Source organism: Danio rerio, chromosome 2 (assembly GCF_052040795.2).
Source record: "Danio rerio strain M-AB ecotype USA chromosome 2, GRCz13ab, whole genome shotgun sequence".
Taxonomy (NCBI): domain Eukaryota; kingdom Metazoa; phylum Chordata; class Actinopteri; order Cypriniformes; family Danionidae; genus Danio; species Danio rerio.
The window spans coordinates 9,726,707-9,739,552 of NC_141022.1; the positions used below are offsets into that span (position 1 = coordinate 9,726,707).

General features: G+C 36.9%; 2 protein-coding genes across 4 annotated transcripts in view; both read left to right on the top strand.

Moving 5' to 3' along the window:
- The window catches only part of zzz3 (zinc finger, ZZ-type containing 3), a 675,084-nt gene that overhangs the window by 280,101 nt on the left and 382,137 nt on the right, over positions 1 to 12,846 (top strand). The gene's annotated exons all lie outside the window — the stretch shown is intronic.
- The window catches only part of pigk (phosphatidylinositol glycan anchor biosynthesis, class K), a 70,689-nt gene that overhangs the window by 1,732 nt on the left and 56,111 nt on the right, over positions 1 to 12,846 (top strand). For all 3 annotated transcript variants that reach the window (XR_015477678.1, XM_087239215.1, NM_001002149.1), the window contains 6 exon segments: positions 666 to 719; positions 2,318 to 2,409; positions 3,625 to 3,760; positions 6,393 to 6,504; positions 6,583 to 6,679; positions 12,265 to 12,382. Coding sequence is in view for 2 of the 3 variants with exons in the window: in XM_087239215.1 (XP_087095341.1) it covers positions 666 to 719; positions 2,318 to 2,409; positions 3,625 to 3,760; positions 6,393 to 6,504; positions 6,583 to 6,679; positions 12,265 to 12,382 (609 nt within the window). In the remaining variant the exon portion in view is untranslated.

Here is a 12,846-nt window from a genome sequence, read left to right on the forward strand (position 1 = left end):
TAAGGACTGCCCGATGGCCCGGGGCCAGCGTGTGAGACGCTCGGGACAGTAGACTGGCCCAATCGGGCCACTGCTGCCTTTTTACTAAAGTTTCATTTTGCCTGTGACTAGTTGTTATTTGCGTGCAAATACAGTTTTAATTCAATTCAATTCATTGAGTTTTAGAATTGAGAAACAGTTTGTATTTTCAAGCTTTCAAATGCTACCTTCTCGGTTTTTCTTATCTTATTGGATGTTGTGAGCACACTATTAGTACAGTGAAGAGACAGCAACATGGCGGTAACATCAAATGATGATGCTAAAGGAAAACGTTTGTTTCTAACGTCTTGGAAGCAGACATATACCAGGGTACACCATGACTAAAAAAATAAGTGATCTTTTGTACAGTTTGCCGTCAGTTTGGCAGGTCTTTAGCCATCTTTTGTTTCAAAACACTTAGAATTTTGCTCATTACACATTTATTAAAATTTTTAAATATTACAATTCTATATTTACAAACATTTTGACACGGTTTTTTTATTTGTGGCTAAGAAATAGCTATTAATTTTTTTTTGGTGGGGCCAGTGAAAATATTGGCAGGGCAAGTAAAAATCTGAACCACTGGTCCGATTGGGCCAGTAGAAAAAATCCTTAGCGTTGAACCCTGAACTGTTCTTTTTGTCTAGACCAAAGCTGGACAGTTTTTTAGCAGTGGACACACTAACAACTGGGCAGTACTGGTAAGTTTGATGTTTGGATAATTTTTTATGCATTATTATGAGAGTCGATTTTTTTTATGCAAATAGCCTTTAATTATTTGACATTGTATACTGTAGAACAATAATGGCCTTATGATTTTTTTTACCCTTGGTGGTGATTTACTGGCTATAAATTAGACATTATATGGGCCTGACTTATTCAACACAATGCAAATTAATGTGAGAGCACAATCACATAAAAGGAGTTATTAGTATGAAGTTCTGTGGGTGATGTAACCGATGGTCAAAATAAAAACAACATATAGCAGCCATATCAATTCCAAGCTGAACGTGTAAATACCAAGTGGTAAGGTTTTTTTTTTTTACATCCCTAACACAATACGTAAAGTACCTTAATATCTGTTAATTATAGGTGGGAATAGATTATGTTTTGTAAATCTGGATTAATCTCACTGTAATCTAGGAATTAATCTAGAGAACAGATCAAGCTCTCCATACAACTTTGAGAATAGATTAACCGCAGTTTTTTTTCCCTGTCGCCCGATAACGGCCCACCACTACAATTAATTATTATTATTATTAAAAATAAGAAAATTGGAGTTTAAGGAAGCAAAAGTCATAGTTAATGGTTTGCTATTAGCGAGAAGTGAACCTTAAAATTAAATGTAAGTATAAATCATTTCCTAATAGTGCTATTCAATTATTTTGTAAAATTGTATAGAAACTGTACAACACAATGCATATTGCAGAAAAATAAAATATCGCAATGTCAGATGTTTCCAATATCATGTAGCCCTAGTATTTATACATGAATACATAAATATACATAGTACACTTGTGTATATTATGTAAATTCTAACATTTATTTTGAATGTGATTCATCTTTTGACAGTGTTGGTTGGTTTTTTAGTTAGTTAGTTAGTTAGTTAGTTGGTTAGTTGGTTGGTTAGTTAGTAGTTAGCTGGTTTATCTCAAATAGGTTTGCAATTTATTATTTTATTATTTTTTTATATACACTCTTTTTTTTAGAATATGCAAAAATCATACAAATACAAGAAAACATCAACAAATAACAAATACAAAGCAACAAAACAAAAACAAAACAAAAACAAAAACAATATAGTCAGGTACTGGTATGTGCGTGAGTGTGAGTGTGTGCGTGCGTGTGTGTGTGTGTGTGTGTATGCATGTGAAGGTAACTTGGTGGACAGGTCAGAGTACATACATAAGGAACAATAACAGTCAATAAATGAAGCAAGTGTCACGGATATAAATAAAACATATAGAAAGAAACCAGTCAGAGGTAGGGAGTAACAACAATGCTTATTAATGTATGATAGTGAAAATGAAAGTAAAAAGAAAGAAAGGACACAGTAATGATAACTGACAATAATAATAAATCACAAGTGCTACACCAACTACTACTACAGAAAGTTACTTATATTGAGCTTTGCAATTTGTAAAGGTTTAAAGTTTGCTGAGGCCCTGGACTTTTATACTGCTATTTAAAAAAATCCATGTAGAAATAATAATAACGAATGATTAATTATTAACAATATTTTGTCATTCATTTAGAGCTTAATCTCCTCAAACATGTCATAACTTTTGTTTCTTTTTAGGTCTGCACTTCTAGATTCTGGTTTAATTATCGGCATGTGGCGAACACGCTGTCAGTGTACAGGAGTGTTAAGAGACTGGGCATTCCCGACAGGTAAACTTTGTCATTTACTTCAATTTTGCTGAAGACTTTCTTCTTTATGTTTAAAAACCAAGACAGCAAAGACAAATTCAAAGTGAGATTGTTAAGCTATGTACTCTATGTTGCTAGTCACATGAACAGCGATCAATAACAGCATGACAAATCATGTTTTTTTTTTAATCCATTGTTTGATTTCTTTCCTGTTCTGTGATTTGCACTGAATATACTCAAATATGCAATCTGAAGATATTTAAGCGTGCATATGTGAGCCGACGAATGCTCATCTGGTCTGGATTGTCAATTATAATACATGATCATAAATCTGGTTGTCGATGTTCTGTCATCACCTTTTTGTTCTCTGTTACGTTTAGCGATGGGGAAAACAATTGAACCAATTGCTTTGCAAAATATATTTCGAAGCCTTCAGAAGCCCATGTGTTATAGGGACACCTGGTGGTCAATACAATGTAAATGCAACCAAAACATGCATAAGAATAGTTTTTTTTAAATATATTGCAATTTTTGAATTGAAAATATAACCTATAAATGCACCCAGCCTATCATCTAATATCATTAAATATGAACTATCTGCATAATATATGTCATTTTATACATTTCAAGGCTTATATATTGTTTATTCTGTGGTGTGATCTGCTAAACAGGCAAGCAAGAGACTATTAACTCATCTTATTCCTTTTTAATGTTTCAAATGCCTCAATAAAACATCCACAAACTAGTAAAATTGATCCAAGATGATTTGTCAGGGATTTGCTGCTGGAGGGCGATCTGAGTGAGACTGCACAATTCATGTGGATTTTGTTTTATGCAGATCATTCCCCAGCGCGTCTAGCTCCACCTTTTGCTATCCCTTTGTTGTGCTAGGTACCCTTGTGAAAGGGTACCCAAAAAGTGGTACGGTACTGTTCTTTACCTTTTGAAAGTGGAAACGGCCATAAAAGCATAGCGAACCGAACCGTACCGTACCACTCATTGGAAATGGGCCGTTAAACCCACCTCCTGATTCTTGGTTTAATTGGACAAATCTGTAGTTTATAATCAATTTACAATGCTAGCATTCTTGTTGTAGTCACACATGTTATCCACTGCTTTCCATTATTTATGTTTTGTGCATGTCTTGTTACAATAGGGCAGTGATACTTGTGTCTCTATCCACAAAGAAAGTCTACCTGTCTGGTCTGATTAAATGTGTTTGCTCTGCTTTCTCAGTCACATTGTTCTGATGCTAGCCGATGATATGGCCTGTAACTATAGAAACCCCAAACCAGCTACTGTGTTCAGTCATAAGAACATGGAGCTCAATGTGTATGGAGACGACGTGGAGGTGGATTACCGCGGATATGAGGTGAAGCTGCTTTTGGTTTTAAATTAACAGTAGTAGTACTGAATGTTCAAAGCTTTTCCTGGACAGGTAGTTTCAGTTTTTAAACTTAATGAAAAGAGTTCCAAATTAAACAAATGAAAGGGAAAATGAACCACCATGTCTGATCAATATACACTCACCGGCCACTTTATTAGGTACACCTGTCCAACTGCTTGTTAAAGCACATTTCTAATCAGCCAATCACATGGCAGCAACTCAATGCATCAAGGCATGTAGACATGATTGGGATGATCTTCTGCAGTTCAAACCGAGCATCAGAATGAGGAAGAAAAGTGATTTATTTGACTTTGAACGTGGTATGGTTGTTGGTGCCAGATAGGCTGGTCTGAGTATTTCAGAAACTGCTATCTACTGGGATTTTCACACACAACCATCTCTAGGGTTTACAGAAAATGGTCTGAAAAAGAAAAAATATCCAGTGAGCGGCAGTTCTGTGGGTGCAAAATGCCTGGTTGATGCCAGAGGAGAATGACCTAACTGGTTCAAGCTAATAGAACGGCAACAGTAACTCAAATAACCACTTGTTACAACCGAGGTATGCGGAAGAGCACAAACTGAACGCACTACACGTCCAACCTTGAGGCGGATGGGCTACAGCTGCAGAAGACCACAACAGGTGCCACTCCTTATAGCTAAGAACAGGAAACTGAGGCTAAAAATTTGCACAGGCTCAACAAATATGGACAGTAGAAGATTGAGCATTGTGTCAATGCCACATCCTACCTGAGTATTGTTGCTGATCATGTCCATGCCTTTATGACCACAGTGTACCCATCTGCTGGCTACTTCCAGCTAAATAACGCACCGTAAAGTGCGAATCACTGAACTCAAATGGCCTCCACAGCCACCAGATCTCAATTCAATAGAGCACCTTTGAGATGTGGTGGAACGGGAGATTCCATCATGAATATCATGAATATGCAGCCGACAAATCTGCAGCAACTGTGTGATGCTATCATGTCAATATGGATCAAAATCTCTGAGGAATATTTCCAGTACTTTGTTAAATCTATGCCTCAAGGATAGGTTCTGAAGGCAAAAGTGGGTTTAACCTGGTACTAGTAAGGCGAACCTAATAAAATGCCCGGTGAGTGTACATTTTCAGTAAAACATTTATCTTTGAAAAATCCATAGAGCTAAAGGCAAAGGCTTGAAATTGTAACACTAGATCCGCGACGTGGTACATTTTTACCCATTACTGTTTTTCAAATGTAAATAACAGACCAGGCCAAAAATATAGTGTATATGACTACATCTATTCGTTTAGCCATTTCTAAACAGAATTTGTGCTTAGGTAAAATGGATCCACACTGACTGTTCTAGGGCTCTAATTTGACGGTCCATGCGCAGATCGCAAAACGCAGGGCGAAAACGCTTTCAGGGCGTGTCAGAACGCATTTTTGCTAATTTAAGGACGGGAAAATCCGCTTTGCGCCGTGGCACATGGTCTAAAAGGGTTGAGTTTATTTCCTTAATGAGTTATTGGTGTGTTTTGAGAATAAACCAATCAGAGTCTCATCTCCCATTCCCTTTAAGAGCCAGCTGCGTCATGGCCATAAGCGCATTCGCTATTTACAGGACGTAAAGTAAGTGGAAGTTGAAAAACTGAGCATTTCACAAGCAAACAGTTAACAGTTTTTTTTTAACAGAAAACTGTTAAACAGAGCATCTACTGCATGAGAATGAGAGATAATCGATCTACTTTCACTTTCGCTCTCGTGGATAGGGAAACCTTTACGCACAGACTTCAATTAGTCTATAAATAATTAATTTCGTTTGTTAAGCGCAAATATTAGTTTCAAAACTATTTCTAAATTCAGGTCTAATTTACAGCAAACGAATAAATGAACAATAATAACGAAGTGTGTTCAAAAACCGGAGTTATATTCTAAAACACATGCTGTGCCCCATATGGTCTAAAACCTGCAGGTGGGCAAATCTAAGCTTGTTTTTAATAAAACAAATATAAATATAGATATAATAATTAATACTGCTAATAATAATATTATACAAAATCAAATTGTTATGAATGAAAAAGCCTCCCGAGATGAAGAAGACATAAAAGCAGTGGTTTTTCATATTTATGTAGGCTAGAAAATATGTTTTGTAATATTTTAATCCTTTATATTTATATCCTATATCTATTCTTATTATATCCTATATATATCCTTAATATTAAATTTTTTTTTCATATGTAAAGATATTTGCCTATTGCTCTCTTGTGCATATTAAGCAGTGTGTAAGCGAGGCGCAACTCTGCGCCAGAGTTTAGACCGGGTTTGTTTTGGTCTAATGAAAAATCTATTTTAGATTCTCAAAATAGCAACGTGCTAGCAGTGCACCTCAGAACACCTTCCTTTTAGACCAGAACGCCTATGGGCGCACACATGAGTGCAAATGCATTTGCTATTTAAACAGCGTAGCGCAACGCCTCAAAATGACTCTTGCGCCAAGCTGAAACTAGCAAAAGACTATTGCGCCACGCCTTGCGCCACATTGCGCCGGGTGTATGATAGGGCCCCTAATGTTAGATCGGAAAGCAACTTCTTCCTCTTTTGTGATAGTTGTTTATTGGTTTCTTTTTATTTTGCAGGTTACGGTAGAGAACTTTCTGCGGGTCCTAACGGGGCGTCTCCCTCTCAGTACCCCTCGATCCAAACGTCTTCTGTCAGACGACCGCAGTAACATTCTCATTTACCTGACAGGTCAGACTGGTTACACGCTTGTTACTGGCAATTTCAAATAATCCCTTTTTCTGAATCAGCCATTTTTCATTTTCACAGGTCATGGTGGAAACGGCTTCCTGAAGTTCCAGGATTCTGAGGAGATCAGTAACATGGAGTTAGCTGATGCTTTTGAGCAGATGTGGCAAAAGAGACGGTAAGAGAGAGTTGCAGCGGGCATGCATGAAATTTCACATATGTTATGTTTTAATTGACATATGGACCATTTGAGTGTGGAGATGTCATTGGCCTGTGAACATTTAATAACTAACAACTGTAACAAGAGGCAATTCAATCTTATCTTAACATTAAAACTACTTTCATAACATTATTTATTAATATGTGGACCTTTTTGGATTCTTGGAAGCTGTGGAAATTAAAAATGGGAAACAGGAAATACAGACCACCATTATTGTTTACATCTCACAAGAAAGGATATATACTCAGATTTTATAATACACAGTGACAAAATCTTGTGGTGACGGGCTCAAAAAAGCACATAAAATGTTTTTTTTAACAATCAGTATTAGATAAGTATCACAATACATGTCCAAGAGTCCAGATTACAGTTCAGTTGTTGCATTTTGCAAACATTTTCCTGTCAGTGAAAAGCTGTGGTGAAAAATTATTTGAGAAATCTATTCTGCATCGATTCTAAAATTTTCTAAATGCATTGTTATTCTCTCTTAAGTCGATACTGAGATTTTTAATAGCAGCATTAAATATCATACACTGAAATGTGGTTTAATGTTTGGTTACTAGGATGATATAAAAGGCAAAAATTGCAAGAGAAAATTTGCTCAGCATAGGTTTCTTAAGCAGTGAGGTTACTTGAGCCTGCTTGAAACTAAAATGCAGAAGGATTTGGTAATGAATGGAGGAACCACTTGTAAAATAGCTGGAGTACTGTCCTAGGTAAAGGCTGATTTATACTTCTGCGTCAAGTGATTAGCGTGATCCATGGTGCATGCCTTGTGTGTAGTCCTGCTTGCTGGCCATGGAACAGCTGGAAAGCCAATTGTCCCATTACATTTGGTCCCTTAACAAGTGAGAGGTACTCATAGAAACTGTAATTCGTCATTCACTTGATTTGGATGTAAATACTCAAGTTAAAGCTGAAAGTTATCTTGTTTGTTTTATTTCAAACCCATTTTACATGGTGTACAGAGCCAAAAATCGTAGAATTGTGTCGATTTCCCAATATTTTTGAAACTGACTGTAAAGGATAAATAAGCAGGTTGGTGGGACAGTCCAAGGCACAGGTTAACATGAGTCTACAACTATAAAAAACATGGTTTGACTAACTGATAAAACATCGTTTTGTCATTCAGAGCTATTCTGAGAAATTGTCAGCGGGAGAGTTTGTAGAAACATGTTAACGCGAGTACATGTAAACAACATGTTAACATAGGTCTATGGAGACAAGTTTACATTGTGTCCACAACCACAGCGAAGCATATTTTGACTGATAAAGATATTAAAACAGACCAGCTCATGTGTAGTCTTGAATAGCTCAGTTAGATTAAGGTTGATTATTACTACACGGGTTCGAATCTCGTTAATGACATGTAAATTATAGATATTTTTTAATTAATTTTGGTTAGGTGATGCAGTAGCACAGTAGGTAGTGCTGTCGCCTCACAGCAAGAAGGATGCTGCTTCGAGCCTCGGCTAGGTCAGTTGGGGTTTCTGTGTGGAGTTTGCATGTTCTCCCTGCATTCGTGTGGGTTTCCTCTGGGTGCTCCGGTTTCCCCCACTGTCCAAAGACATGTGAATTGGGTAGGCTAAACTGTCCATAGTGTATGAGTGTGAATAAGTGTGTATGGTTGTTTCCCAGAGATGAGTTGCAGCTGGAAGGGCATCCGCTGCGTAAAACATATGCTGGATAAGTTGGCGGTTCATTCTGCTGTGGCAACCCTAGATTATTAAAGGGATTTAGCCGAAAAGGAAATGAAGGAATGAACGAATGTATGAATGAATGAATGAATAATTTTGGTTATATACCGTTCTGCTACACAAGTATTAAAATTACTAATGCACCAAGTAATAGGAATCTTTATTTGGTATAGGCATGTTTTGTTGCTGTGAAAACGTGACAAATCTGCCAATCTGCAAACGTGAATAGCTTACATCTGGAAAGGTTAAAAACAGTTAAACAGTTAAACCGTAACATCGGTTCCTTTGTTTTCATTCTGGCTAGCTCCACACGAGCTCGTGATGGATCTCTGTAACCAATCAGCATTCAGCTGCACGTGTAGTTCCACCTTTTGGTACCTTTTCTCTTGTTTGGTACCCTTTTAAAAGGGTGCAGAAAAAGTGGTACAGTACGGTACGGTTCGGTATGCCGATTGACAGTGGAAACGGCCATAAAAGTTTACCGTAACGTACTGTACCACTCAGTGGAAACGGGCCATTATTAATTATAACAAGTGGCTGAATGTGTAACTCTTAAGGGATTATGGAATACTGTGAGGATAACTAACAGGAACTGTTAGTGCTCAGATAATTGTGTGCTAAAGAAAAAAATAAAATAAAAAAAAAAAAATATATATATATATATATATATATATATATATATTAGGGTTGTAACAATATACCGGTATGACGGTTTACCACGATTTGAACGTGCACGATTATCATACCATGAACAATTGCATATCAACGGTTTTAACCCTTAAAGACCGAGACAGCCGCCCGCGGCTAGAAATAAGTATTGCTCTTAAATGTTTTATAACTTTTGATCCGCTGATCCGATTCATACAATTCAAAGATTGGCATAAAGAAGAGAATTCAGCTTTCCAGTGCTGTATCACATAACATTTGCGGACTTTCAGAGGCTCCGGAATCAGTGCGGTTACGTCATCAACATTTGACAACGCTGATTTGACAAAGAAACGCTCGTCACTGTGTCTCCGGACAAATCAGACATGATACATTGATGCATTGTCCCTCCTCCATGCCCAGATTGGTTCAAACTCGCTATATCACAACCAATAAGCATAGGTTTCGCTTTTGTTTGTGGACCAAGCTTTTTGAACAACACGGAATGAGAGAAAGGCATACATTTATGCGCGGCTAAATAAAACGCCAAAAAAAAGTTTTGCATGAAATAATTCTTATACTAAGTACTTTTGCATGCACAGCAGCACAGAAACATGACAAAACAGTGACACAGCAAAGACGAACTGCTGCTCTTGCTGTTTTCAAAAGACACAAATGAAGATGCAGCTGTTTATCTGCATTGCAGACAACCATATCCAAATCCATATCCATAGACAACCATATCCATGCTGGCACATAAAACCTAAGGATGTTCCATATTGAATCTAGTTTCGTTATGTAACTATTTATAGTATAGTAAATATTTACTATTTATCTATTTTTTACTGAGGATTTGCACCATGTTTATTTGGACTTTATTTGGACTTTGACACATTATTTATTATTTTCTTAATTTTTTATTTGTTCATTGTAAGTGGTGTTGTTTATAGTAACTAAAAACATATTATTTGGAAAAAGTCAAATTTGCTTCACTGTTCTATTATTTTGTAACATTTGTAACATACCGTATACCGCGAAACCGTCAAACCGTGGTATTGTTTTACACGATTATCATACCGTGAAAAATTCATACCGTTACAACCCTAATATATATATATATATATATATATATATATATATATATATATATATATATATATATACATACATACACACACACACACACACACACACACACACACATATATATATATATATATATATATATATATATATATATATATATATATATATATACACACACACACATATATGGAGCAATTGTAATAATGTATCTGGTGCAAATCTGCAAAACTGCTGCTAGTTTACAAAAAAAAAATTGTCTTAAGGCTCACACTTATTGTGAGCATTTTTCAAGATTTTTTTGCATTTGTTCGAGAAAGAGATTTTCACCACCACTGAGCAGAGTGACTGTGCAAAATCACCCCCTATTATTAGATGGGGCTTAATGAACTTGCCAATAAAGTCACAAGTCATGAAAGAATAGTTCAATGAAACCCACTATCGAATGCTGTTTGCTACTCTCCATAATAACTCCCTTCTGCCGACATTATTGTAGTTGCTGTTGGATTCGTCATACAGCTCTTTGTATTAAGACACCAATGATAAAAGCAGCTCCACATTCATCTTGCTCAATGCTTCGAATATAGGTGATGTGTCTGAATGATAATGAACTCAACTGATAAAAGACAAAGTCTGCCCTTTTCTAATTCTCGTACAGCTCTCCCGACAAAAAATGTTTGCTTTAAACCAACAGCTTTGCTGCATTAGCCCTGACAGCATCGCAGGGAAAAACATGCAACGAACCCTGGACATCATGGAAACAAACACACATGACCCTTCATGAATGGCTAAATACTGCGTGCTGTGCATGGACGCGGTATCACAGCTTGGCAGGTCTGCCTTGCCTTCGGAAAGCACATGCTCTCATGAATAGTTAATAAGCAGCGTCTTCTCATCAGATAAGAAAACTTAACTATGAATAATACTGAGAAACCGACGCATCACTCCATTTGCAGATTCGCGCAACATCACCGATTTTGATTCCATCCCAAAAATTATTTTAAACCCGGAAGATGAAATTAGCTGACAAAAGCTCAAAATTATCCAGTTTTCCCCACAATTAAAGCTGACAGGTGCTAACATTATCTTAACTGATGCTTAACACATACACAAATTTGTTAAAATCACAAGAAAGTACTCAAGGTTTTTTTGATCCTTTAAACGTTGCCGAAAAGCACAAGTGAAAGGATTTGGCCTTTAGGGAGTGAACATGAAACAAACAGTTAAGTCTTTTTTTAAGGCTGTTGAACACAGCACTGACGCACATGGCTGAAGCGCTGCAGCTGCCTAACCTATTAATTGAGTGTTATAAATGCTCTAATAGGCTGTTTAGGTTCCAGCGCTGTGTAAATATTGTGGGAGGCTGGTGTGAGGTGAAATGAGAGCTTCCTCTTTTCCTTTAGAGGAATACAGCACAGGATGTTTTGTGCCTATCAGTGTGGTAATTGCAGGCTTGATCCAATAAATAGGGAATCTCTTTTTGTGCTGCACTGCTTTTCCATTACATCTCAGCTTTGTGCAATTCCTAGTCCCTCACTCACACACGATTTGTTACTATTTATTTACTTTATTTATTTATTTTTATTTTGAATGGAGCATTAATGGGTGCTGGGTTCTTGGTTGCTGTGGCAACGGCTTGCATAGAGTGCTGTTTTGGCTCAGACAGCCTTGAGCCCTGCACTGCAGGTCAGATCATCCTGAATTTAATTACGATCAATATTACATTATAATATTACATTTAGAAAGTGATTTAAAGAGCTCCTGTCATGCTTCTTTCAGACATTACATTTAATGTAGTGTGTAAAATAGCTGTTTGTGAATGTTATTGCAGTGTAAATTTCCAAAAATCAAACTTTGATTATTTATTTAAGTTTATTCATTCATTTAATCATTCATTAATACTTCCATACATTCATACATACTAGTGGTAGGCCGTTATCTGCGTTAATGTGCTGCGTTAACGCGAAACCCCTGGGACAAGAAAAAAAATAGGCATATACTTATTAATTGTAATTAAATTTAAATGAGATTTTACATTAACAGTTGGTTATTGGTATTTTAAAAAGCACCAGTTTGCAGTCAGTCAGTTCCTAAAAGCAGCCTCTTTTTTATTTACAGGTATAATGAATTGTTGTTCATCATAGACACGTGCCAGGGGGCCTCCATGTATGAGAGGTTTTACTCACCCAACATCATGGCTCTTGCTAGCAGCCAAGTAGGGGAGGACTCACTTTCAGTAAGTCAAAACCTATTCCCTTTATCCTTTCCACAACTGATATTAGCTGTGTTATAGCTGTTAGAAGTCATTGCAATTTTACAGATTCTTGGAAACTCATAGACAATAAATCCCTATCACATGGTCTTGGAGTCATGATTTTTGAGAATCATGCTGTAATATTATAAGTTTTCTCTCTTTATTGTATAGTGAATTACTGTTGATTTGACATTATTGTTTGAGTTACAGAATGTTCTGTGCGATTTAGTTATTTATTTGTATCATGTGATATACTGAGTGTTCAAAATGACTCCAAATGCCAACCCAAGCTCATTCTGGAAACGTAGCCCCGCGGACGTTTTTGGGGACCGCGATTTACGTGGCGGGGGGTACATAAGGCCGCATTTAGTTTTTTTCGAGCGAACGCTGCGGGGCGGTGTGGCGCCGCTCCGCCCCTCCTCTTCGCGCTCGCCTCCGAGTGGAGG